Source organism: Tigriopus californicus, chromosome 7, assembly GCF_007210705.1.
Source record: "Tigriopus californicus strain San Diego chromosome 7, Tcal_SD_v2.1, whole genome shotgun sequence".
In the NCBI taxonomy this organism is placed as follows: domain Eukaryota; kingdom Metazoa; phylum Arthropoda; class Copepoda; order Harpacticoida; family Harpacticidae; genus Tigriopus; species Tigriopus californicus.
In genome coordinates, this window is record NC_081446.1 from 5616985 (window position 1) to 5644396 (window position 27412).

The following is a 27412-nucleotide window of genomic DNA, read 5'->3' on the forward strand; positions in this document are numbered from 1 at the left end:
CAGTTGCATAAGCAAGTCCCTCTCGCCGGCTACAGTGGATTGCATTGTGATTTCATCATCATTCAGTCACTAGCAGTGTGTACAACATAACCCCTCGGTTTCCATGCCCACACGTGGTATGAAAACAATACATCAAAGATCTTCATCGGTGCTCCCTATATAACCATTGATTAAGTTACCGCCGCGCCAAATGGCTTTTCCAAGTGCTTCAAGGTTGATCGTTTGTAAACTCGGCAGATTTGGCGAGTTAAGGAAAGTGTTTGACAAAACAGCAGATGGAGAGAGTTCCTCGGACCACCAAGGCCCTTTTGGAACGACCTTGGCTCCAAAGCCGACCTGGACGAACATCAATTTTGGGATGGGCTGTCCGCCCATACCTAATAGTGAAAAGCAAACTGATAGCATGACGAATGATGGGCGTACCAAGAGCTCTCTATTGAGCCTTTTACTTGAGTCTAAGACATTGCCTATTGGATCACTAGTGACACCAAAGGCCGTCGAACCACCGGTACCCCGACTGCCCCCGCTGCCTCCTCCTTCGTCTTCTCCTGCATCTTCTTCTCCCTTTCCTTCTCCAATAATACATTCTCTGACAGCCAATGGCAGTTCAGACTCGTTAAGTGATCTCGTTTCTGTTCCAATGGAGGATGTCCTGCCCCAAGTTCTGACTGACTTCAGCGAAGTGCAAGTGTTGAATTCCTCGGGTGGAATGCTATTGACAGATCAAGTTAAAAAGGCCATTCTCAGTCTCGGAGTGGGAGAAAAGGTAGAAACTAGTGATTTTTGGAGACTTTCCAATATTGGGTATTTCTTAAATTCATCCCTTTTAGCCGTTGGAAGTGTTCGTTTAGCGAAATATTCCACTTTGAAAAGTTTGATGATGTGTATTTCCATAACGTGGAAAGAAACTTTTTTTTCTCCAATGCCATGGGATTTCCATGTCGAGATGAAGGAATATTTCCGTCCTCCAAGAAGGCAGGTCACGAAATAGCGGTTCCCAAAATTATCATTTGGGTTGAGAATAGTTCTCATGCAAATGGCTCAACCATTACAGAATGTGGGAAGGGGGGGGGGACGCTTTGTTGGCTCGACTGTTCCAGCCGTGCCAGCTCTTGATAGGTTGGCGCCATTCCAGCCTTTGGGCCATTCTGGATCTCTCTTCCAAGGATCTCTGAATCTGAAGACGACTGACTGCCCTCCAATCCTAAAATTGCCTAATAATCGTAAGGTTCTTTCGCTCTCGATCTCACTTGAGTTGCCAACTTGTTCCACTTTCACCTTCCCATTTTTTCCGATCAAAGTAGAATCGACTGTGGATGAGAAGTGTGGTTCCAAAATAAAGTAGTCCATCGCAGCTACGATGATAACAGAAGTGCTTTGGTTTATTGAAGGAAAGGCTCTTCCGGACATTAAGATAAAATGATTCAAACGTACCACGAAATACATTGTTGACGCCTATGACTTAAATGCTGACAAGAGAGCTTTCAAGTTGTCAGAGAAACAATTTTGTGTCGAGATATGCAGGGGTTGTCTGAATAACAATCACTGAAAATCTCTTCTTTAAGACCTGTCTATCCATGAGCCAATACTAGTATTTGGCCCTTGTCATTGATGATAACCCAAGCGCGGCCACGTGTTCTCTTTTGTCTTGGAACAAGATTCAAGGACGTTTCCAAGGGCTTTAACCGACAAAAGACTAGTCAGCACTGGTTCATCGAGAACGTACCATGGACGACTACGGTCCCACAATCTCTCTCTTTCTCTCTCTCTTTCTGCTCGTGACAAGGATTGGGCCAAAGCGTATGATACAACAGAAACCCCGGGGCAAGAACGCGAAGAAACATACACTTAGGGTTAGAAGCCGGGCACTTGGAATTATTTTGATGCGTTCATGCTGGAACATGGAAAGGAGAGAGGGAGGGTGAGAGCGACAGAGAAGCCAAAACAAGGATCCACAATCCAGACCTGTCCCAACAAATGTAGATGCGCTTGACATACGTAGCGCGTTGAACGGCGGCCGCCGGTCACGTGAAGGGAGATGTGTATTCTTGAGACGTTTGTTAAAACTCGGCGGTTTAGAATGACACGTAGTCCATTTTTGTGTCACATTCTTGGGCACAATTTAGACGACTTGGCCCCATCAGCAACTTCCACGGCGGAATGATTGGGATTTCATCTCGAATATCTGGAGAATTCACCCTTGAGTGTACTATTTTGTCAGGCGTTATGCTTGGTATCATGCGTGACATTTTGACAATGACAGGACCCAACACAGATGATAACAAAGTTTGAAAGCTCTTGAAGTTGGGCGTTTTTTGTTCACTTGTGTTCGGAAGGAGCGGCTAATGGAGCGGTTAAGTGTTCCACTGTGAGAACATCTGCATTTGCACCCTGTCAATGAGGCAAAAATAGAAGCCAATGCCGGGATTGGATTGAGCCTCTTCATCTTCTGGAACCTTTGAGGATGCCTCCTTTTTTGTACCAATTGGTTCCAAACGAATTTGGGGTCCGAGCATTCTGACCTTTTCCGGTCCCTTCCTTCTTCGCTCATCCGTAGAGGCATCCAATGAGCGAGCAGGATGGAACACTTACGTTGAAATAAGCATTGAAGGCCAGGCCAGACTAAAGCACTGAACTGATTAATAATAGAATCCACTCACAGGCTCTCTCTCTGTTCATGAGATGCTGCAAGTAAGCAAAGAATGAATAAAAGAATAAGAAGAACACACCATGTAGCCTTAAGCGGACTGGATGAGTCATGCCGTGTTGTAAATAAGGCCAACTTCATTTAAATGCGCTCAAAGTTTTCTGAAAGGCTGCTTCTTCGATCTTGATGGGGAGAGGGGATTGCAGGATATACGTAATGTGGCTTACTTTTTGGCTTCTCCCATTCGAGAAACGGAGCAGAAGCATGGATCCACAAGGTTGTGTCTAAGAAATGAGCGGGACTAAGAACGATTTATGACTGGAGAGCATTGTGCTCACGACCATTTTCGTTCGTCGGATCCAGGCTGGTTGCGATCCAGAAAATTGTCTCCAGTTCCACGCTGGGACGTCTTTTGTTCCTTGCCATGTTCTCGCCCACTACATGAATGTTAGTATCTTGTTCCTTTTGAGTATTGAAAGGAAGCATCAAGTGATTGATCTGCTCCACCAGAATCTTGTCATGTCAAGGCTCAAAAAGTTGTACGGGCAAAGAAGTGGGTGGCCCTTTTGTGGTTGAGGGAATAAGTTCCTCATAGAGTTGGGCAAGGAAGCAAGAACTCACAAAATGACATTTGTCAAGGACAAATAAAGACATTTCTTTCACTTCGACTGGCACAATTTGCTATCGCGCATGCTCAAATTGTTCCCATTAGAAATAGTTCGCGTTGACCCTTGGAATGTTCGGCTCCGATCCGTGCTTGGCAACCATTGTTGTTTTCCAAAGATGGCGGTCTCAAGGGAATAATTTTGGTTCCAGTCCATCCACCAGGCCTTTCTCGCGCTAGTTTTCGAACCACTTTTGCAGTGTTTTGAAACGAGTCTTGTTCCTCACGTCTTAAAGTGAGGTTGTTTTCTTTTAGAGTATCCCAAACCTGTCCTCTTTTTTTTGGCTTTCCATTTAGGTGTCGGTGAGTGACGCTTATTTTGAAATGAGAGGATTCCCTGTGGTCATTTTATCTCTAAAGCGCGATTATCCATGCTCGACAAGAGAGTCGGAGAAAAACGGAGACACCATTGACTAAAGAGGGTTGCCTCCCTCCCAAGTTTGTCTAATCACGGCTAATTCTTTAGCCAAACACTCTATCTCCGTCTCAGGCTCGTCTTGCTCGTATTTTGAAGAGAGACTGTCCGTTCTTCTGTCCGCCCGTCCTCCAGCGTATGTACAGTGCATGCATGTACTGTGTATGTACATGTACGTACGTGCAATGCGAGTCATGGGTGCATGCAGTATCGCTAATCCGAACCGAGAAGCTTTGATAGACTCGTTGTAACATATGTTTAATGTCTTGTCCACGGCCCAAAGTAAGTTGGGTTGCCAATGAAGCATGGTGCTCAAAGAAGAAGAATCGCTTGGCCAAGATGCAATAGTCAGGACTTGTTAGAGAACAACACTCGACTTGATCACGTTTGGGAGACTTTTCTCCTTCCTCATCTCCTTGTTGTTTAGTACATACATTCTCGCTGGTTCGGAATTAAAGCGACTCATATTGGCTTGGGAGAAAATGCACTTGATTTGTTGATGCCTCGTTGCAGAAACTCCAAATCACACGGAATCTGTCCGTTCGTGCACTGATCATCTGATCCATTAGACAAAGCTCAGTCTCATGGGCATGCTTGTGTGTGTGTCTATGTGAGAGAGAAAGACCAACATAGCAAGGTGAGCTCCACAGTGCACAAAGTAATAAACTCTTTTCTTACATCTTTTTATGGTTCAACAAAGATGAGAGGAGGTGCTTTGCCGAAGATATCAATAGATGAGAAAACCTTATTTTCAACCATTTCCATTTCAATTTATCGTCGCTCTTGTAGAACATAAAATAATCCCATACATGCCAACATTACAAGTTTGTTTTTGTGAAGTTTGACAATAACTCGAATTTCGTACGAAAGTTCTATTCAAAGCATGGACATTTCTTTGTGATCCTGATGGTGCTAACGCTTGGGACAATTATTCCGCTAATGCATCTACTTTGTCGTTGCAAGCGATATTGGATGCATTTAGGCCCAAAGATCGGTATCAAGTTCCGTGGTTTACGCGTTGTTCACTATTCGTCCGAATCAAGATTCAAACGATCCGTTTTGTACCTTTCCAGGCAGGCAATGAGGTGTGTATTCTAGAATGTCCAGTTTCAATCCCATGTCAACTGTTCGTACATGCTTGCACATTTGGTTGGAACGGCTTTCTTTTGATTCTTTTGATGTTCATGAATGTCTTGGGAACCCGCAGAGGAAGCACTTTTTGGGATGGAAAGATATTGAGTGAAGATAATTGCCGCCGAGTTCAACTACGCCGGCAGTTCCAGCCTGGAAATGTTTGACAGTATCCTGGCTAGCCAACGGAAGTTCATTTTTGTGGCTTATCAATCAAGTGGCGTAGCAGTCTTCAACTTCGGCGTTGCCACTCATTTCGCCTTCCCTTCCTCGTTTTGGCCCAGAGATGATTAGCAGCTGAGCTTGATGCTCCCAAGATTTTACCAATCATATCAAGCAAGAAATAGGGATAGATGTTTTCGGCTTGGGAGAGCCACCAAAGACTGCTTAACATACAGTGCAGCTTCTCCCGTACCCATATCCTATGAGGCAATCCCAAGCTGCTCCAGCTCTCGAGTGGCTGTTGCTGTTGTTGTTATTGCTGTTTTCGTCTCTCTAGGATGAGATCGTTGTGGGCCAGGTTCGGCTGCAAAGTTGTCGGTGATCAAGTGGTAAAGACAGTTCGAGAGTGGAGATGCAATGGCAACAACACTCAGTTGGTCCTTTTGAGGCACAACAGCCTCGCATATTTTAGACTCACAGCCAGCATCTTCCTTCAGAACATTCAACAATCGTTTGTTTGTGGGTGATCTGACCAGGAAGTGCTTTAAACGGGAGGTGCAAAGTTTTACAGATTCTCCCATGAATCGACTAGATTCTCTAATCAGCTGACTATTATGTAAGAGAAATTCAGATCCGTTGAGGGCATTGGGATGACCGGGTGCTGTGCTCTTTTAAGATATCTTGATTTCTTAGCCGAAAACCATCAAATCTGTTTAAGTGAAAGTGTCCAACCAGAGATGGTTGTTTAACAAGTGGCAAGACATGTTCGAGACGGAGAGCGAGCGACGTCTCCTCGCAACCAGTTTAATGGTAAGACTTAGCCACCAAACGAAACGGGTTTGACATCCTTCAGAATCTATTTACAGACCCAAACCTGATTCTCTCAACTCACAACAAGCCATTCTGTTTAGACAATTTTGCATGTTTTTGCCGTCAACTTCGATACAAATAGGACATACTCGTAATATGCAATTTGTACTCCTGGACATCACCTTAGTTGTGAGCTGATCATGTATCTCAACCTTTGTGTAAAAATACTCCCCTTTCTGTGACTTAAAGGCGAGAGCAGAGCAAGTGGGGAGAGAGCAGCGGCATGACTGAAACGCAAGAGAAAGACAGACCGAGGGAACTCAAGTTCTTCATACTGGGGTCGCCATTGATTTTTCACGGCCAAGGTTACTCGAGGGCCTGTTTCCTCGGTGAAAAGCTGCGCCCAGCTGCCACAGCAGTCATGTCTCCTATTTTCTGCTCTGACTCGCCACTCAAGGTTGGTACGACATGTTCGAGTCTTTGTGTGCTGAGTTGGGATAAGGTACCAGAGCCTTTGGGCCGCTGTGGGCCTGTGGCTCCTCTCCTTCCTCGCTTTTTCCCTCCAAGTAGACTGTAAATGGCTCTTCTGGTGCCAAGAACGAAAAGAGTTGAATGGGAAGTGTGCGTGAGTCTTGAAAAGCTCACGTGATCACGTGTGTCCAAGTCCACTATGTATTAGAGAGAGTCTAATAAATCAGGCCCAAGCAATCTCTAAGTCCATCATTATAAGTCCCTAGAAACTGGTTCTATTCTCACCTGGCATGAATTTTCACGGAAATATTGGGTCGTTTCTTTCAGATTCGGTTGATGGATGTGCCTGAAATGGGAACGGAGACTTCTGAAGATTCGCTCTCTGGATCTGGCTTTGATTTTCTCCCTGGGGAACTGGTCCAACCGGACCTCGTGTTGACCCCTCATCCAGACTTTGGATCCAAGAATAATGGACCAACGCCATCCACGGGTGCCAGGGCTTGTAACTCTTCTAATGAAGACAAGGTAGGCACTAGGTAGTTGGAATATTGTATGGGCCTTCTACAGACCAGTTTGTTTACAAGATTGGAATCTAGCCCCTTGCCTCAGACGCACACGAAATGCGTACTCTATAAGAGGGTCCCTAACATGAATGCTCCGGGATGAATTTGAAATGTTGAAGGTCACTTTAGAGCACCAGTTTTGAAAGGAGCAAGGACTGCTCTCTCTCTCTATCCATGGTTTTTTGAGACGATATTACGGTCATGTAGGAAAGAAAGCTTGTCGCCTTTCTATAGAACCCAGCATGGATCCCAAGTTCTAAGAATATATTGGACTTTGTTCCATCCATTAAACCCACACCAACAGAGACTAAGAAGCGCCTGATGTTTTTGGCAATTTTGCCGGAACTACACGTACTCTAAAAGAGCAACAATATTATTTGCATCCGTTTACGTTCATTGCGAGTGGGAAGTCCAAATTTATCCGATAAAACGTACAACGATTGGACAACGATAAAGTATCGGGAGCACATATTTTTTGTCGCAAGTGTTGAAAAAGATCTTCCACCATAGTATGACTTATAAATACTACTAGTTAAACGTTGAGATTAATTGAAATCTGAACTGTTAGTCACTTGTCCCCAATACCGATTTGTTTTCTACATTGATAAAAAACCAATGGCCTTTCCAATGTACTGCGCACTGTTTCTACACTATCCAAAGATGACATTTAGTCACGTGGCCTTCGTGTCCATTGGGTTGCGTCGCCATGAAACACGAGTTCGAAGAATAAGACGGAAGTATAACGTATTCCTTTGGCTTGGTTACTAACGAAGTCCGAAGATCCTTCCTGATCTCATTGTTTTTTGAATGACCTACCTAGAGACTTGCGTGATGAAAACAACCAATTCGTGTTGACTCGGTGCTTTAGTTTTATACAAATCTGTCGAAGTTTCGGAATATCGAATCGCCCTCAAAGCGGATGTATCTTAGCGCCTGAGATGAAACTCACTTTGAAGCATCTTTATCAATTGACATTCCACTGACCAATAATTGTATGCGAGAAAATATGGTCAAACTATAACAACTGACTGATGATAGGCACACGGGCACTAGAGTGTATTTATTCTTTATGGGTAGGGCCCGTCAGTCATGTGAAACCATTTGTAAGTAGTTTGTCGGTGTAGCCATATGTGCAAATTGGTGGTCAAAAATCTGTCTGCACTGCTTCTCGAGTAGCTTTGGCTTCCCTTGGGTGCTTGAAGTTTCTTTTCCATGCAACTTGAGCTTCTTGCCTAGAGAGCCCAAGTGTACAAAATATGTGTCCTTTTTCGTAAAAATGAGAATATTTGCCGCAGCTCTTTGATGCAATGTTAGTCATGTATTGAAAATAAGGCGTTTATATTATCGACAACTGCCATCAAATGCGATAGCTCTACAGTAGAAGAAAGAAGGTTAGATGGGATCGCGTATTGGTTTAATCATTTTGACAACTAATAATGCAAAACTGTTTAGATCTTGACTTTTATCTACGTGAGGATCGATATTTCAAGGTCAATATGACAAGGCTTAGGACCCTCTGGAGTTTCGATGTCGTCAATGCTTCTAGACATGAAACTCCCTGAGTAGCCCGACCATCGTAAATCGTTTCACGGCGAGCACTGCTTTGATCAGAAGTGAAATAGACTCTATTTGAAATTCAAGGAGACCTAACACTTAACGACTTGAGAAGACGGCATTATATGATGGTAAATCACGATTTGCTGGTCGTTCTTTGGACGGGATTGGTTTCATTTGCCTGACACCAAGGGCCTTTCGGCAAAAAAGACTCTTATCTGGACGTTCCAAGTGCTTCAGTGGTCCACTCGCGTCTAGGAAAAGGGAAGTTGAGGTCGTAAAATTTGGTCCATATCATTGAATGTCATGGTTATAGAGCTTCTGGCCAATACAGAATGACGAGAACAGTTCCGGGAGCCAACTTCAGGAGGATCGACCAAGCTCAAATGCAAGTGTTAAAACGACCTTGTAACCCTTTTTGTACGTGAGTACGTGGGCGGAGGCTCTCCGTTACACATAAGGCACAACTCTCCATTGGAGAGTAGTTTTCGAGCTATTGCGATTAAACAATATTTATTGTGACAATTTGAGTAGGGGCATCGTGAGCCTACGTTGGAGAGAGAAAAATTACCGTCCCATTAGTGGGTCCAATTACCCAATTCCAGTACGGCCTTCAGAAGACTTGAACTACCAACAGTTTTATCAAATTGAAAACCTCCCAACGGTTTGTCAGGTTGGCTTTTCAAGCTATTTTGGTCCTAAGAAAGTCTCAACTTCTGAGATTCGCATTTGAGGCCCTCGTCAGTTGCCATTAATTTGACCTGGGGAAGAAAAAAAAACTTTCCTAATAAGCAAAGAGAGAGAATGTGGTGGGCAAATCTTGTCAAAAGTAGAGGATTGAGTTCTCTTGGTAAAAATCTGCAAACTCATGGGGTCTTATCCTAAACGTGCGTACGCGCTCCTATGGCCCACTCATTAAGGTGGTTAAAATACGTGCATGGAAAGACATACAAAGAAGTTGAGAGAATGAAACGATGGAGAAAATCTTGTCAAGGCTATGATCAAATTCAAACTCTATTGAATTTGAATCTCTCTCTCGGAAAGTTTGACACTTTACGAGGCTTTTCTTCAAAGATTCTTTGGATGCACTTTCTTTTGCTTCTAGCCAGGTTCGTCGAATTTATTAGATGCTTTAAAGTGGGTGCATGTAATTCCGACACGAAATTGGATTATAGGGATTCTCACTTGTAACATTTGGGTGCTTCTTTTTTGATCAACAAGAAGCAGGAGCAATCTTTCAATTTCATTTGTAAGTAAACCAACGTAGGAAATCCTGCCTTGTTAAACACTCCGTTAGGCTTGAAACTTTAAGTTTAGGAACCATTTGCCCTGGTTCGTGGCCTACCTAAAGACCATCTTTCGAGGTATAATTTGATCCCCAGGATAAAAGAAGAGGTTTTGGTGGGCTGGATCTCGTTCCACTTGGCGCTTGTCTGAGAGGTCAGGAATTTGGTGCTGAAATTCAGTAGGTTTGAAAATAACCTCCCAAGAGTTGGTCGAGGTGTCAGAACTATTCTAAATCCAGTCCTAACAAGTCGTGCAAAACGTTTGACCTCGCTTTAAAAACTTTTACAATTTTATTGATCTGCCTGTTTCAATCATATCAATTCTTCTCTTGTTATTTTTTCATACCGGAAGATTCTCATAATGTTTCTTTTATAATATAAAAGCTGGGGTGTAATACTTGTCCGAGAAAAGTACCCTAGGAATTTGGCAAAACATGTTCGACATACAAATGTGTTCCTCAGCCAACAAACACATTGACGAGTGCCAAATCCGAGACAGTCATGGCCTTATTAGCGGAGCCTTCAGAGCAGCAAAATTCGAGAAGAAGCTTTTGAAGTCAAATCAGGTTGTTGAATTGATAACGCTATTGGGTTTGAACCCAGACTGTAGAGTGTGTCATAGACGCCCTTTAATGGCTTTGAAAAGATTGCCTTACGTATTTTCCTTTGATATAGAAAAGAAGGTAGTTCATAAGTGTGTCGCTGAATTTGTAATAAATCTAAACCGCGTTGAACTTCAAACTTTCTGGACGTCTCATTGTGGGGCAACAGGATCCGAAAGTAGTGCCTTCGAGCTGCTTCAGTCATTTCAAGACTTCAATGTGGCCCATTGAAAGTGCCTTCGAGTTCCTTTTCCCAAATACTACTGTCAGATGTAAGTTCCCCGGAAGCGAGGACCTTGTTTGAATCGCGCATTTCGAAAAGTACGCTAATTGTCAAGGCAGTGTGTTCTTGTATTTGGACTTCTCAATTTCTACCATTCGAATCCCCCCACCCTCTTCCTCTTGTGGCTTGCGTCTGGGACCAAGAGAGGCTTGTCTTTTTAGCTACTGTTCCATGTCTTCGGACTTGGCACTCGTATGGTAACAGTAGCAGCCACAGAAGCAGCCTTGATCTCTGGCCATTGCTCTGTCGCTTTTGAGCGAGAGCGCAGAACGCTGATGCGGTCCCTCATCCCGTCCCACATGGAACAATGGCCCATCCGACTTAATGTCTACTCCAGGGTGATGATCTGAGCCATCTTCTCATTGTGCTGGATACGTTGCTCAGAGGACCAGCCATCTATGTTGAACAACAAAAGGAAGTGCTGATAGCGAGGTGTATGTTGCAGTGAGTGAGTCTTAACCCCATGCTAGGTGTATGTGACCTTTCTATTCGATTGCTTGTGGAAACGGCCGTAGACTCAATAACATGAAGTTGTGGCCCCTATGGCACGAAATGTAGCTACCCTGAACGGTGCCAGACATTTTGACGTTGGGAACTTGTCTGAGCGCTTCGCCCTCGAAAGTCTGTGCCAAGACCCAAGTAGAGCTGGTCCGTTACTCTCCTCTCGGAGAGAAACAGAAAAAGAGAGAGAGAGAGAGAGGGAGAGGAAGAGGGACAGAGAGAGAGAAGGAACACTATGGAAAGACTCTAGACGGCCTTCCCTTCTTTCTTCCCCATTTTGCCCGTTTGATCCTCCTCCACAAGTCAGTGCTGTCGGTCATGCCGGACCTCCCCGGTAAAAACGGGGGCTACAAGGATGGTGTGAGAGACTCGGAGGAGAAGGAAAACGTCGCGAGACTCTCTGTGGAAGCCGACGATGCACTTCTCCTCTGCCTATTGAAGTTAGTTGCTGTGTGATTGTGAGAGTCAACGGGGATCTCAGAATTCGGAGCGAACCAAAACAAGTCTTTGAAGTCCGACACCGAGTTTTGTTTCTAGATTCTGACAGTTGTCAATACACAAGTTAGAAAGTGAGTCTAGCCGAATTTAAACAGTGTGAAACAGCCAAGACACATCATCAACTTATGATAAGCCATTTGTGCATTCATATCATCCTTGACAACCACATGAACTGAATCCAACGGTTGAACCCTGGCAAAAAACCATCGAGCCCTGAAAAAGAAACGACTGCATTGTGGTTGATTGTGAATTCATGAAATAGTTTATGCTCTTTGACTCCGAAAGGAAGACAACGACACTTCATCGAAATGACTGGAACAAGTGTGTTGAAACAATCTAAAACCATCATCCTGGCCACACCGATGAAACTCGTTTAAGAGTCGTCGTGATTTGAAGCCGAACATTACACGCCAGTTTTGTGAGGAGTCTCTTTTTCGTGCCTTCATTGACTCCCCCTCCTCAATAGATTACATAAAACTCGCGCAAGACAGGAATAGACAAAAAGAGATCTCGTTTTTCACAAGGGAAAGTTTTGGTGAAAGTAGTTTTTTCACAATTTTACCTGTGGCACTAGGGCTCATTCAGCGTCCATTGTACACCACATACTGTATGTATGCGCTCCCCACGTCCACCACCGCATGAAACATACGTGCATAAGTCCCTACCACTCCGGTCTGCGTGTTCCTCTTTCTCACATGCCTAGGTACATGGATAAAAAACGCAACTAAGGACTGGTTTTCCATGGCGAGCATTGCCGCTTCCATTACCGCTTCCACTGGTGCCCATCTCCACGATCAAGCCGCTACAATGAAAGCAAGTTTCAGGTTCTGAGCGACCAAGCAGAGACACAACACAGATTTTCAAGGGATCCATCCGACCACCCCGGCCAGTTGTGGGTGTGTACAAGAGGAGCGAGCTCGTGGCGACCTGACCTGACTACGTACTTGCTGGTCGGTCTTTGGATAGTTTCTAAACTTTGGAGCATCACTTTCATTTCGATCGCAGAGAAGAGCCTGGCGTTCGTTTTGCGCTCCAATCCTTGGTGTCTTACAGAAGTGTAGATAAAACGGTCGAGTCCGCGTTTGTCACCTTTGTGAGTGCGTGTGCTTGAGAGGGGAAACCATTCTCATTCTTCGGCTTGGTAACCTGAATTTTTTCCCGAACTTGCACCAGACTTTCAAGTGAGTAAGGACCGAGCAAGTGAGTGAGTGAGTGACTGACTGAGTGAGCGAGAGAAGAGGAAGAAGAAAACCAGGCTAAACCGTCCCAAGTCCCAAGCCGGTTAGATCATTATTCTCGTCGTCATCATCAACAACCAAACTACGCCAAGCGCCCGATACAGGCCGTCATTATTATTATCTGCGTCTTCTTCGTCACCACAATCACGTCTGTGAAGCTGGGAAAAAGAACTGCCGGGTTTCTATTTTGCCTGAGCTTCTTCCTCACGCTCCTCACGAGCATAATCCGCTGGCACATTAGCCACCATCTGACAATGTCTAGCCTTTGGTGAAGAATTCACTTGGTGTTTGGTGTCCTGGGTGTAAAGAGTCCGATTGGAAAAAAATCTCTCTTTACTATTGTATAGTCGTTCTGCCTATTTATCTGTCTCTCTTTTTTCTGTCCTTTTCTGCCTGTTCCCTAGCGGCCTTTCTGCGGCCTTCTCTTCTTTTCCACTTCCACTTCTCTCCGCCCTCCCTTCGTCTGGTCGTTTTTCATTCTTCATTTCCCTCTTCTGTTTCATGGAACACATTGGAGCGAGAAAAGCCTAGTCAGGAGTCTTTGCATCCGATTTTGTGTCCACATTCCTCTCTTTCATTACCATTAAGAAAGCTGAAGTTCCACCAGAGAACCACCAGTGTCGAGTTATTACTAGTCAAACAGAAGAAACACGTCTAGTCAAGACCATCAACCACTCATTTGTGCCATTAGTTTTTGAACCGTCACTACCTACTACACTAACGACAACCCCCCAAATGAACGTTTGGATGAGTGTAAGAATTACTCAAGAGAGAAAACAGCAGTGTTCAACCAAGCCCAAGCAGTTTTGAAGTGTCAAACAACAGCAACAAAAACGGCAACAGTAACAAAGATCCTGTGATCTTGACATCTTCAGCGCTTATCCTCAACCATGATACCAGAGGGTCATATGACTTTGGACTCTATTCTGGAGGGGATCCTGGACGATGAGCATGTGTCCTCGGATAATAACATCTCTAGCTCTCCTTCACCGGGATCAGATAATTCGGGTCTTGGATCTCCCGGTAGGAGTGGGTCTCGAACCAACAACTTCCCTGCTTCAACGACTCTCATCCTTCGATCTTCACCGGAGCGACTGGATCAGTCGCCCAGCTCATCTAGTCTTTCACCTCCAAGTACTGCTGACATCACTCTGGATCCAATCTCAAATATCCCATGCATCTCAATCAAAAGTGAATTACCAGACTCGTGCACCATGGACATCATGGTAAGTTCGGAACGGGTTACCCTTACGTCTCTTAAATCATACGGTTTCTCTGGGCTGTCCTTTGAAGCCAATCGTGGAGATTAGTTGGACACTTCATTTTGTGATTTCACACAGATATGAATGGGTGAGCGAAACAGGCTCAAGAATGTCTCCAGCAGCACTTTTCCCTCGTAAGAAAATTGCCAATTTCAGGCCATATAGTACGACTCACGNAAATCATACGGTTTCTCTGGGCTGTCCTTAGAAGCCAATCGTGGAGATTAGTTGGACACTTCATTTTGTGATTTCACACAGATATGAATGGGTGAGCGAAAGAGGCTCAAGAATGTCTCCAGCAGCACTTTTCCCTCGTAAGAAAATTGCCAATTTCAGGCCATATAGTACGACTCACGAGGCCTGGATGAATATCAAGGAGAAAGTAAAGTGGAAGAGTTGAGTCGCACCCGTCATTTGAATGTTTAGAATTCCTCCTCCAGATTATTAGTGTGAGAAATGGGCATTTTTCGAGATCCTTAGAACAAGGGTGTGTTATTGCTTTGGCGAAGGCGAACACGTGTTGTTAGTCTCAATTTCTGCAGTGGAAACGAATCATTGCCCTGACCCCTCTAATATCTCACGTGCCCATCACTTTTTTGAGGTGGATAACGAATCTAGTGATATCTCGAGGGGGTTCACTTTGTTGGAACATACGGAATGAGCTTGCCGCAAATAACTCAATGAGAGAGGTCAAGCCTACCCGTATTTAATGAGCCTTAGATATATATCGTTGTTACAACTCTCTTTCAGGCACGGGGATAGCTAATGACTTTTTATTTCTCGTGGTCCACCAAATTGTAAATTCTTTCTGTCCATTGAACGTACTTTTGGGAGAAAGAGAACGAGAGAAGAGAGGTCATGAGACTTTGTTTTCGCCTTCGGAACACGTCTCATGCCCCAAGTTACAACCTTCATCTATCCATGGACCGAAAGGCATAGATGATGGCCAATTAAAAAGCGTTCATTTGTCACTTCACCAATTTAGACAGCCTGATCATTTAGGCCTTCAACTTTTTCCACACTTTGAAAAGTTTGATACCTTCCCAATTCGAGTAACTGACCGTCTCGTCTAAACTTGCTACTTGCTACTGCTACTACTGCTACTACTACACTATTGGTTCTTGGCCCATCGTACAGCTTTGCAATTTGGGCCTGGCTTTTCATTAGTATTGTAATGGATCAACTCTTGACAGCAGGGTCGAAGTACATCCATCAGCACCTCGTTTTGTTCCAAAACTGTCTGCCTGGCAATGCACCATTTCCCAGGTCAATGGAATAATGGAAGCAAGGACTTGTCACGCCCCAGACAAAATTTTTTTATTCGAGAATCAGTTGCTGCTACATCTACCCAATGCCAAACACGTATGCCCAATGCCTTCATTGGTCTCGGTTTAAATCAGTGACTGTCGTTTAGATAGTTTCACAATCTAACTGATTTGACGCCCCGTGATTGTGGCATTGGGATTAATAGTAATCCCAGATTAGTCTCCTAACAATTCAACTCCCGACGATGAAAACATGAGATAAACTGGTCGAGTACCAACAAGACGGCACCCAACCACCCCTCGCTCGCACCTGTGTGCGTAATACGTGTCTGGTGCTGAGAGTACTCCTCCCGTCTACTTTCACCGAAAAGCCGGTTCAAGTCCAACCAATGGATGCTGGGTCCCTAGCTCTCGCTATTGTGTATTTACAGTGCGTAGTATATACCATGCATCCTCCAAAACTTGCACAACTTGTTTCGTAAAGCAAAGGAGCAGCCAGTACTTCGCTCTCATGACTCTCGTCGGTTTCCATGCCAGCTTCTATTCCATCCTCCTGCTACCACTCCAGGTTCTCGTGGTCCTCGAGGTGGATTGTTTATTGCGAGCCTGATTCTCTGGTTATTCTTGCAGTCAAGGCGGAATCCTGAAGCTCGGAGCTCATTGGTTTCACAATATTCGTCTTGCCGAACCAGAAAGAAAGAATGAAAGAATGAAAGAACGAACCAACGACCGAAAAGGAAAGAAAGAAGCGAGGCCCTCCGACCACACCACTGACTACCTTTATACTCATCGAAGGGCCCTAACTCTGTGACACTTGCTTGCTTGCCTGCTTGCTTGATCGGGAGTCTTGAACATTCGAGAGGGAAATCATAATTGAGGAAAACATATTTTCTTTCTGTTTCAAAATCAAATGAGAGAAATAGAGAGTTTCCTTTGTGTGTCCAAAAAAGCAGGAACATCATCAGACATAAGCTGGCGAACAATATTGGCCAATTTAAAACGCTTAGAGAACGAAAGAAATTCGTCGACTGAAGAGGGGCGAGCATGAAATGGGATAACAAGCCTGGCGGGGAGTTGGGAACGATCCATTAATTGCTCTCCTATTTCATCATTATTGGATGTCCAATGATAATCTAATAACAGGGCGTGACTGAACGACTGAAAATTCCCCTGACCATTCATAACAATGACGGTGTGATTTTAATTGTCCCCCTAACCTCATCTCTTACACACCACAGCTAGTAGAATAACAAAAAAAAACCTACGCATTCGGTGAAGTCATAAAGAGGAATATGATTGTAATTTCCACCACCATCATCATCGCAAGTGCCTCTTTTTGACTGACTCAGTCGTGCATAAAACGCGTATGTTTGATGGGTAAATTGGACACCGCGAATATTTGTCAACTGGTGTCCTCGAGACTGGGGGAAAGTGATGGAAATTCCAAATCGTGATTTCGCCCCAGACCCCCAAGTTCTTCAGTTAAAGTCTAAAGCTTGGCTCGGAACGGAGGCAAAAACACACGCACAAAAAAGGTAGTCAGTCGCGTGCACTATTCGAATATCAAATTATCGCCTCCATTATCAACGAACTGCAGTTAAACAAAAAGAAAAGTTTGGTGCAAGAGGTTCCGTTCTTTGTGATCGTTATTACGTTTTTGCTCATCAGGCAAACGACGGACGCTCATTGCTTGGCTGACGGAAGAGCTGGCTGCTGACGGGCCTCGAACTTCGAGCTTTGAGCTTCTGGCCCAACTTTTCCCCCTCCGAATGATGAGGTAACAAATTCACCTCCAAAACTTGTGAGGATTGACTGGGGATGCAGGTCTGCTTCTTGGAGAATGAAGGAGGGCAGAAGTCACGACAACTCTTGAATGAGTCAACCTCATAATCATGCTCTGATTTTTCTTGTTCTCTCTTTTGCCCATATGGTATAGATGGACTATTCGGAGAGTCAAAGTTCACCCTTGTCATCGGATCAAAATTCCCCCAAGGAGATCAAACTCTTTGAGGGTGACAACAATCTCGCTCTTCAGACTCATTTGCGCCAATTCTCGTCGCTGGATGGCAGCACAACGGGGTCTACCCTGGTCCGCCCAAGTTCTCCGGAGAGTCCGGATCAACATCATTGCTCTTCCACCACACAACCAATCATGGATCGACACCATCTTCTGTCAGCGGTAAGGAAGCCTTACTGGTTCGAGCATAAATTGTACATGTGTTATAGTTGTTGTGGTTGCTATTATTGTCCTCACCGAACGATTACGTAACAGTACACGACAACTGCACAAAACGTTGCTGGACAAGTCGAGACAAATTAGATAATGTGGAGACCTTTCCCTTTGGTTGTTTGAATGTATTCAAATAAGCTCTCAAAAGAAAAGTGCACTGACCACTTGAAACTCGCATAAGAAAAAAAGGGTCCCAAATATTTTGTATACAATCGAATTTCGGCCCTGAGCTAGATGCCTGTTATTCTCGGGTGCTGAAAACCGATCGGTCCTCGAAAATTGTCATACGAATTCTAAATTGCCCTCATTCGCTTCACATGCCAGAAAAAGAAAAAAAAAAGTGAACCTTCTCAACCTTTTGTGTCGAGTTAATCTACTCGTAATCCGCGAGGGTTTGGATCTGGCTACAGTTCATCAGATTCCCCGCACCCAAATTGTAATCCAAGCAAAGAGATACCCAATTATTTGTGGATAATGCCAAGCCCTCCACCCGTTTCCAAATCATATGCGTGGGCTGTAAATACTTCTTCGTCGAGCTAGTCTGTCTCTTATTACGCTGCTCATTTTTTTGGCGTTTTGAGCAGAGAAGCCAAAGCTACTAATGCCACATGAATAAAATAAGACTATAGTTCTGGATCATTAGAGGGCCATAACGGCGCTGACAAACAATATTTCGGCTAGATATGGCCTTTCCGGGGTAAAAGGGACAATAAATAAGGGATCCCGTGAAGATTGTGCACTGATTTTTTTTGGCCCTGCCTCTATTAATCGTGTTCTCTTTCTGTCTTTCTTTCGTCAGGATTCTATAAAGGACGAAGACGGCCCCAAGAGGATCTGCTTGGTATGTGGGGATGTAGCCTCTGGATTTCATTATGGGGTCTCATCTTGCGAGGCTTGCAAGGCCTTTTTTAAGCGCACCATTCAAGGTAAGCTAGGAATGACGTTTGTTAAATCATGTGCTCCTTTGCTGATACACTCGCCTTACGCACAATACAAAGGACAAGGCTGCATTTTCAATCTGTGCGTGGTGCTCTTTGAGATGCTCCAGACCACTTTTTGTCTGCCTCCCCCCCCCTCTCCCCTGCCTCCTTGGGACATAGACTTCGGTCCAATTGGCCAAGTGCATTCTGTCATTGGGTAAATCAGTTCACACTTTTGACAAGGCAACCTTCAAAGGGTTGGAACATGTCTTGATCCCAGCAAGACAAGTAGAGTACACAGTACTTCAGCCCAGTCTCGTCCCATTGTCGTACGTACATGTTACTGAATTCGTCTTGCTCTTTGGGTTGGGAATGAAGTGGAGACTGAGAGTAAACATAGAAACTTGAACATGATCCAGCATTTGGCTGGCCAGTTGGACTAGCGGCGTTGTATTTGTCATGATGTTCGGCCTTTTGTTCCATCCATTTCGGGGTTTTGCTCCAAAGAGTGTTTGATTGATGATGAAGAGGACTGGAAATGTTCCACCATTCAATATTTTTCAATAACAAAGGCCGGTTGAACGTTCGCGAGTCCATTCGAGTAATTCTAGTGCTCTCATGGGAGCACTGAAGACAGAAAATATGTAGTGACACTCAATCCTCCCGGCTTGCCTCCTGGGTGTCCAAACAACCTCATCTCTCGGAAGGTGAAGGGATTTTTTTTGTCCCGTCTGTTTACTTTCACTCGTCATTTTCTCACTCTCTCATCCCATCACCAAGATCATTTCTGGCAGCTCTTATTCTTCTTGGAAGCCTTCGTTCTTTTTCATTGAATAGAAAACCAAGAGCCCCTCTCAGAAGATGAGAGAGATGAGTCCGGTCGTTCGGTCGGTGACCTTGACTGTCTGCCTGCCTTTCTCGTCTGGCCTTCGATGACGGATCGCCGGTTGGAAACATAAAAGAGAGACCACAAAACCATTTGGCGGTCGAGATGTTGATCTGTTATGAGATTAAGTGTGCCAAGTTATTCCAATAGATTAGAAGCCTGGTTACATAGTCCATATTCATTATGTATTATCCCTTCTCTCTTTTGTCCGCTTCATCTCCATACGCCTCGTCGAGCGCTGAAGCGGTTCGTCATTAAGGAGGTGACCATCCTTTTTGGCTCTTGTTTCCACGAACCTCTTATTTCGATCCAAAAGACATTCTTGACAGTTTGGGCATGTTCGCATATTAGCATTTCGAGGGTCTTGAGAAGAGAGAGGGGAGAGCCAGGGAGCGAGCGGCCTTCGTTCTTGGGTTCTGGGCCTCTGAATTGAAGAGATTCCTGCTTGCTTGCCTGCCTGCCTGGCTGACTGACTGACTGACTGACTTTCCTGTTTCCAAGCGAGAGTGTAGTACGTATTGTCTTGCGCCCTTGAGACATTCCAGTAAACATCAAATGACCTGAGATTAGAGCCACATGCTGCCCCTTCCTCTCCATATTCAAAATATTGATTTCTGTTGCTCTTTTCCTACTAAGGCTGTCAAAAAACATCAATGCAAGTGCGAGTGCAAAGGGAAACTCGCTCAAGGTTTCCCCCGGGCTTTTTGTCTCTTCTCTTTGATGATGAATCGTTTTTGACTTTCCAGAACAGTTAAGACGGAGGTGTCAAGCGCATATTCAAGCGCTTGACGACTCAATGGTGTTTCAAATATCCATCTCATCAGGTTAAGAATGAAGTACTGACATACCGGATGGACTCGATTAGCCTCGCGGTTGTCCCTAGTAGGAGGATTAGGACTTGTGGGCCAATCCTCTTTGTGTTGGGGAACATGAAGATTTGCATTCCTCCACGTACTCTGCGTCGAACCTAAGGGTTTAAAAAGTTAAAAAGTGCTCCATTCTGTCTTCTTTTCGCAACGAGACGGTCAATTTGAGATTTGTCTCAAGAATTCTCACCCGCTCCGATTATTTCGCTCTAAACGAAGTCACGGGACAAATTGCTGAATGAATCAGTAAAGAAAGAAGACTTTCTTTTCTTACGAAAAATAGCACAAAAACACTTGCCTCAGTCCATTGCATTTCAAATGACCGTTTCCCCAGGAACGACGATAATGACGATGTTGAAGGAAGTACAAAATATTCCAGTCTCAGGGTCTTGCGGCATTTCCTTGGTTAGGTACAAGTTGTCCAATATTAGCCTTTCTATAAGTTTCTACTTGAAAGTCTTCCTGGCTTTCCTTTTTTCTGTGCCAACATATTCATTCTGATGTTATGGCTTATCGACTTTTCCATGAAATGAGGGTCTTTTAATCAAGGAAAAAACGCCGCATCCCTCCACCACCGTATTGCTCATTGCTCAGCCACGAGCCTCTCCTCATAATTGACCAATCACCGTTTCTTGACCGACGAACACCGAACATCCTTCCCAAATGCCGAGCATTTCCAAAAGAACCAACAACCGCTGGTTTCGAGGAAACGTACAACCTCGGATTTGGCTTTTCATAACTGCCCTTTTGGATATGAACATATAAGCACATACCCCACATGAACATGGAGGGTGTAAAAGGATGCACGAGAGCCATTAAATTATCGCTGAGATTGAGGAGATCCCTTTATTAACACATTGAGGAAGCACTTCCTTTTCATACCTTCTAATGAAGGTATTCTAGTATTTTACTGGAGATGTTTTCAACCGAATGGGCAATATGTTACCAGCCGTCATGACTAGTGACACCTCAAAAGTTAGAAAGTACAATGGCCAATAAAGTGAACGTGAGCTAAAGGTACACTTGTCCTAAATTTGAAATGAAATGGAAAAAGGTCGTCCAACCTTTATTACTTCTCGGTCTGGAAATGTTGTGGGTTGTTTCGTTTGAATCACAAGGTACTAAACGCATTGTACCAACTATCATGCTTCATGCTCCTTTGGTTTGGCATTTGTTCGTGCTTTGTTAGCTTAGAGACACATATTGGTATAATCTTCATGCTTTGCAGCGACGGGATATGTACTTTTATCAAGTTCAGTACCTTCACCCGCCGTTGTCAAGCTCAATTCCACCATGGAAATTCATTTCTTTCCTTCACTGTCTTTCCCACAATTCAGCACCTGTTTCATGAAGATATCATTTCAAGGCACTTCTGTCTGTGTCCTTGAAATTGCACTTTGGGTGTGAACCCGTGGTGGTCTAGTTGGGATATTGAATGCGTCTGGAGGAAGAGAGTGCTCCATTTTCCTCGACGGCCTTTTTCCTCCTTCTTTCCAAGCAAGGCCATTTTCTATGGCGTTCGGCGAGTTGACAGCTATTAATGATCCAGTTGCGCAGAAATGGTTCAGAAGCTTTGGCATCACAAGAAAACATGGGAAAATTGCTTCAATCCAAATTGAAAGCAATTCATTCAATTGGCAAGCATGCCGTGAGATAAGTCAGTCAGAAAAGAAAATCATAACATGGAAAACTAGGATTGATCCAAGTAATGTCTCGTGGCAAGTCTGATCAAATCATTAACGTACCGAGACTTGACTCGATTCTCCCAAGCAATGATTTCTTCCTTTCGCAAGAACCATTCGGGCATACGCTAACACCCTATGTGGGATAACAATGAAAGGAGAAAAAACCAGGGCCATTATGTTCGGTCTAATGGACAAGGATGTCTGCAATATTGTTGCTAAAGTGGCCTTGTTCTCTTGTTGTAATGTCTCTCTCTCTGAAAGCTAAACTTCCGTGGTCGGTCAGGCTGACTTGGAGTAGGCACATTTCTCGTGTGGTTAAATACAAGCGACTTTTGTGTAGCTTTCTTGGGCCCCCTTTGAAAGCTAGACCTCAAACGCGAGTTCTTCAACGTTTTCCTGTTCGACCTAGACATTTAGTTCTCATTCTCATGCCAATTGTCATTAATTTAGTTGTTTTCATAAACTGAACGATTGGATAGAAACATTCGACTTGTATTGGTGGGTCAACTTTTAGTTATTTTTCGGAGAATTGGCCTTTAAATTCTAATTCGTTTCGTTCTGTATCATCACGTGAATTTCAATTATCGACGATTCTTCTCCTGGAAGGTCGTGCGTTGACCGAAAAAGGAGCTTGATGAAGCGCCCTTGTGTGGTTTAAAGGCCATTCATATTTAATGGGATTGCGTGCTGAAGGTTCTCTAATATTATCCACATCGACCCGCTTGAACCAAGAGAAGTGAAGGAAGAAAAAATTCCCAACAACTTTTCCAAATATAGTGCCACGCCACGTGTCAGAATAAGTTTTTGAACTTCTCGAGAGTTTGGAGTTTGGCCTTGAGGCTCCAGTATTTTTTTTCCCCGAAGTAATGAGCAGGGGCTCGTTCATAAGAGCGTATCTTTTGACAATGAATTTGCAAGGCACCTTGCCCAACGAGTTGAACCCTGAACTCTTCAAGGCTTACAGAATACAGCATGCCGAAAAGGCAATGACCTTTACCTGCTTAATGTGAATCGTTCTCCTTTCCAGGCAATATTGAATACACATGTCCAGCATCCAGTGATTGTGAGATCAACAAGAGGCGGAGAAAGGCGTGCCAAGCTTGTCGCTTTCAGAAATGTCTTCGCATGGGCATGTTGAAGGAAGGTGTTCGATTAGACCGAGTCCGTGGAGGCCGACAAAAGTATCGACGAATGATCGAAAGCCCCTACGGAGGTCTTCATCCAGCCAGGAAACTCTCGTTAGAAGGTAAGACATTGGGCACGATTTCGAGGCTGCATCAGGAGTAGTGCTAACAACTCAGCTGGGGTCTGTTTGGAACAGAGCAATTATGGCGGTTAAGACCATAGTCCAAGAAAATGATGGCTCAAAAATGATAACTGTTGTCTGTTTCCTGCTTTGCCTTAGGACAGAGGAGATAATTTGCGGAAAAACGTATTTACAATAGTGGTCGGAAACATAGCGTGGTATTTTTAATGCAGTAATAAGAAGCATGCTTTATTTCGTCGTAAAACCCACCACCTAGCCTATAGCTAGAAGAATATCATTTCAAAGTGACAAGACCGAGGACCATTAATAACGCGTGCAGTGCATGCCTCATAAGACCTTGATGCCCTTTTCCTTGAACTAACGACCCTAAAGTGCATTATCCACCAAAAGCAACATGCAAAATGAGAAAGGAGACTCCAAACATTGTAAAATGGTAAACCCAGGCGAAACAAGACTAATCATAGCGCAGTATTACAATGGCGTGTATTCTGTGATATCTCGAGCTTGCATGTTCATAATTTCGTTCGAAGAAAAATACGTTCCCAAGAATCTCCGGACATTATTGATGTTTTATGCATGTATGTTATCAAGATCTGACAAGGTCAGAATTTACAATGACTCTGAGACCAACCCGTCATTTGGTTGTCTTGGATCAGAAAGGACCTCGATCCGTCCCGGAAGTTTCTCACAGAACAAATTCAAAATTGACAGAGTATCAGATGCACCCATTCAGCCTGGCCTTTCCCCTAAGCTTTGCCCTTCGTTTTGGCCGTGCAAATTGGGCTGTAGGGGAAGTTGGGAGCTTCGATTCCAGATTTAGGGTTCTCTTGCGTCCTCGATCGAAGAAAGAGAGGCAGAAGCTTTTTGCATTCGCAGAATACACCCTAGATTCTCGGCTGAAAGGCTGACAGGCCTAAGGGCTGAACGGGCGAGGGAGAAGCAGATTTGCACTCAGCCGGCCGCTCGAATGTTGCGGCCTTGGCCTTGAAGGGCGATGAGCTGAAAGAAGAAGGCCTTCCTCACTCTTTTCGCTGAGCCGAAAAGGAGCACAGCCATTGCCATTTAAATGAACGTAGAACTGAAAGGAAATGCTGCTTATTTCGTTAGCCATGGATCTTCACAAAAGGCGAAGATTGCATTCCACTGATAAGCCTCGGTTGATCCCATCGAATGAACTTGACGTACTAGATACAACACTTTCTCGGGCGGTCCTTGTCGGTCCTTGTCCTAAAAGCATGACCAACAATACATGCATTTGCCATCCGAACTTAGCTCGGCAAATTCCGGCACGTGACTCGAATTTCAAATGCGATTGGGAATGATGACGTTGCGTTACTTCCGAATTTGGGCCCAAAATGCCAGAATTGACGTGGCGATCAAGTGGCTTGTCCAAAATAAGAAAAACCCAGGGTCCTTCTTCTCGGTGTCTGCGGATGGCCTTTTTTCTCAGTTAAATAGAACAAAAAGATCCGTGGTCCGTTAAGAAAGGACCGGAAAATGTCACATAGGAAATAAGTGGAGAGGAGTGATAGAAATGAGCTTGAGGCGAACACCATAAACACCCTTTTCTTGATGTGTTTTCTTTTTCAGAAAACAAGCTTTTAATAGAACAAAAAGATCCGTGGTCCGTTAAGAAAGGACCGGAAAATGTCACATAGGAAATAAGTGGAGAGGAGTGGTAGAAATGAGCTTGAGGCGAACACCATAAACACCCTTTTCTTGATGTGTTTTCTTTTTCAGAAAACAAGCTTTTAATTGCCTTAACCCGGTGCGAGCCCGAGCCTCTGTTAGCCTTGCCAGACCCCAATTTGCCTGATGATCAGTACAAAACCCTCACCACTCTGTCGGAATTCTACGACAGGGAATTGGTGGGAACCATCGGTTGGGCCAAACAAATTCCGGGTAAGTCTGCCCTCTCCTCTCCCTCCTTGTTCCTTAAGCGCCTTTGGCACATTCGGTGTATTCTTGATGGCCCCGTTGAGGGTCTTCCCATTTGGAGAGGTTCATGAATGAGAAAGAGAAAGCAAAAAATGTGCGGTCTTTTCAGGCTTTGGCGATCTGAGTTTATATGATCAGATGCGACTACTCCATTTCAGTTGGTCGGAAATCCTCACGCTCACTTTGGTGTTTCGCTCTCTGCCACGGACGGGTCGACTTAATTTTGCGGCAGATTTCGCACTCACGGAAGCCCAAGCCAATAACTGCGGCCTTCAAGACTTCTTCCACCATGTGAGTATGCCAGGAAAATGATCGGGGTGGTAGTGATGGAGGTGGTAGATCGGTCTTAATTGATATCGGGTTGTCGCAATTGGCCAATACGTGTTCGGAGTCGTAAAATGTGATCCCGCTTTTACTGCAGTGCTCGCGAACGATCGAACGGCTGGAACGCCTTGGAATGAGGAAAGAAGAGTTCCTGATCTTGAAGGCCATCGTCATTTGCAATTGTGACGTTCGCGTGGAGGAACAAAGCGCACTTTGGAGACTCCGAGACAATCTTTTATCGGCCGCCTTGGCCGTACAGCAGTGGAGACTCCGAGACAATCTTTTATCGGCACTTTACGACTGCGTCGCTGTGATAAGGTAGGATATTCGCACTGAACTTTCGTATTGCATTAATTGGTGTTCCCCCAAGATTATTTTGTGGCTTGATCGATGTGTCGTCTCTCACTTTGTTTTTTAACCAATTGGCCAACAAACGCATAAATAGATAGATGCATCGTACATAATTCACATGAAATACATCCAGAACGCTTCTGTTAGTTTCACGCCGCAATGCAATCGGCTTGGCTTATTTATCATCCCTGTATTGGAATCTAAAGGTTGTGTGCGGGGATCATTGATGTAATCCTTCTGTATGCCTTCCAGATCTGGCAACCCAGCCATCCACGTTCAGAACATCCTTTTGCTATTGCCGTCAATCCGCCAAGCCGACGGATTAGTCCGCCAATTCTGGGGAAAAGTACAAGCATCGGGGAAGCTCCAACTCAATAAGCTTCTGGTGGAAATGTTGGAGGCTCAAAGTAGCAAGTAGAATATGATTTCTAGAGAGTCAACCAACTATCCCATCTACCCAACCTATCTACCAACACATCAACCGGACTGAAAAGTAGTAAAACCCTCTACTGGAGGAGTGGCAGCAGCCGTAATAGTAATAACAATAATCATGAGAATAACAATGTTAATAATAATAGTAACACCACCACCAACAACAACAACAATGATCATCATCATCACCCCCATGATCCTCAACACCACAAGAAGACAGCTACGACGATATTCAAGCATCATTCATTCTGAGTTGAGCAAGTTGTAGCAACAGAAATCCGGGGTTCCATCGCTTGGCTCAAGACTAGAGCCCTGAACTCTGAACTCGATCCCTCCCAAGTGTTCAAATTCAACCATTCTTTAGTTATCTTAGTCAGGTGTCAATGTATAATGTATATGGATATTAATTATTGCTTCGCTCTGTGTTTCCATGACTCGAAAGGATGAAACTCCGGAACGTGTTTGGATTTGAATATTGAATGAAGTCAATAACCGAAGGCACAGTCGTCAAAGAAACCATACAACAATATTTTGAATATGATTCCCCAGTTTCCTGTTTGAATATAATTTTTAAAACACAAAAAACGAAGATGCAAAAAAGACACTTTCTCGCCCCCCACCCCACTCCCCAAAAGTATAAACTCACTCATCCCTCTATAAAGTGACCCTTCAAGTGAACGTGGGTTTCTTTACTATTCGATAGATAGATAGATACTCCACGATGAGTACAGAGCTTAATATGAATATGTGACATCAATTTGTGGGCACTTTCCACAGGAGATGCCTCGTCAAACTCAAGGAGTTTTGCTTGCCGGGAAAGGAGCCCCCATGGAATTATTATGATCATTATACTCTTTCTGAAAGAGAAACCCGTCCCCCTTTCCCACAAATCACACATCTTCCCCCCCACTCGTTCTATTCGTTGTAATCTCCTCAACAGACACACAATTATCTCCCAATCAGACTTGTACATCTTCCCTGCAATCCATCTAATTGTTAGGAGGCTTTGGCGGAAAACAATTTGTATTTGGAAGGATTCTCGGAAACAAATTGAAAGTTTAGTGCGCGAGTTTCAATCAATTGTATAACTTCGGTATGATGATCAGTCATGCATCATCACCGGTGACAACAATAAAGAATATCTATTGAAAGAGCAGCCTT

At 44.3% G+C, this 27412-nt stretch overlaps 1 protein-coding gene across 7 annotated transcripts; it reads left to right on the forward strand.

Annotated features, from left to right (window-relative positions):
* LOC131884312 (steroid hormone receptor ERR1-like) lies at nucleotides 1-27407 on the forward strand. 7 transcript variants are annotated; one of them, XM_059232045.1, is made up of 10 exons: nucleotides 3-766; nucleotides 6628-6825; nucleotides 17289-17531; nucleotides 18382-18508; nucleotides 22967-23185; nucleotides 24947-25108; nucleotides 25254-25435; nucleotides 25566-25682; nucleotides 25731-25786; nucleotides 26072-27407. In XM_059232045.1, exons 1-10 carry the CDS (start codon nucleotides 191-193, stop codon nucleotides 26235-26237), a joined length of 2046 nt encoding a protein of 681 aa, XP_059088028.1. In that variant the 5' UTR covers nucleotides 3-190; the 3' UTR covers nucleotides 26238-27407. The 7 variants fall into 7 exon arrangements, with proteins under 7 accessions (XP_059088027.1, XP_059088028.1, XP_059088031.1 ...); XM_059232044.1 differs by having other exon boundaries at nucleotides 1-766; nucleotides 25566-25786; XM_059232048.1 differs by lacking the exon at nucleotides 3-766 and adding an exon at nucleotides 5419-5829 and having other exon boundaries at nucleotides 25566-25786.
* The last annotated feature ends 5 nt before the right edge of the window (nucleotides 27408-27412 follow it).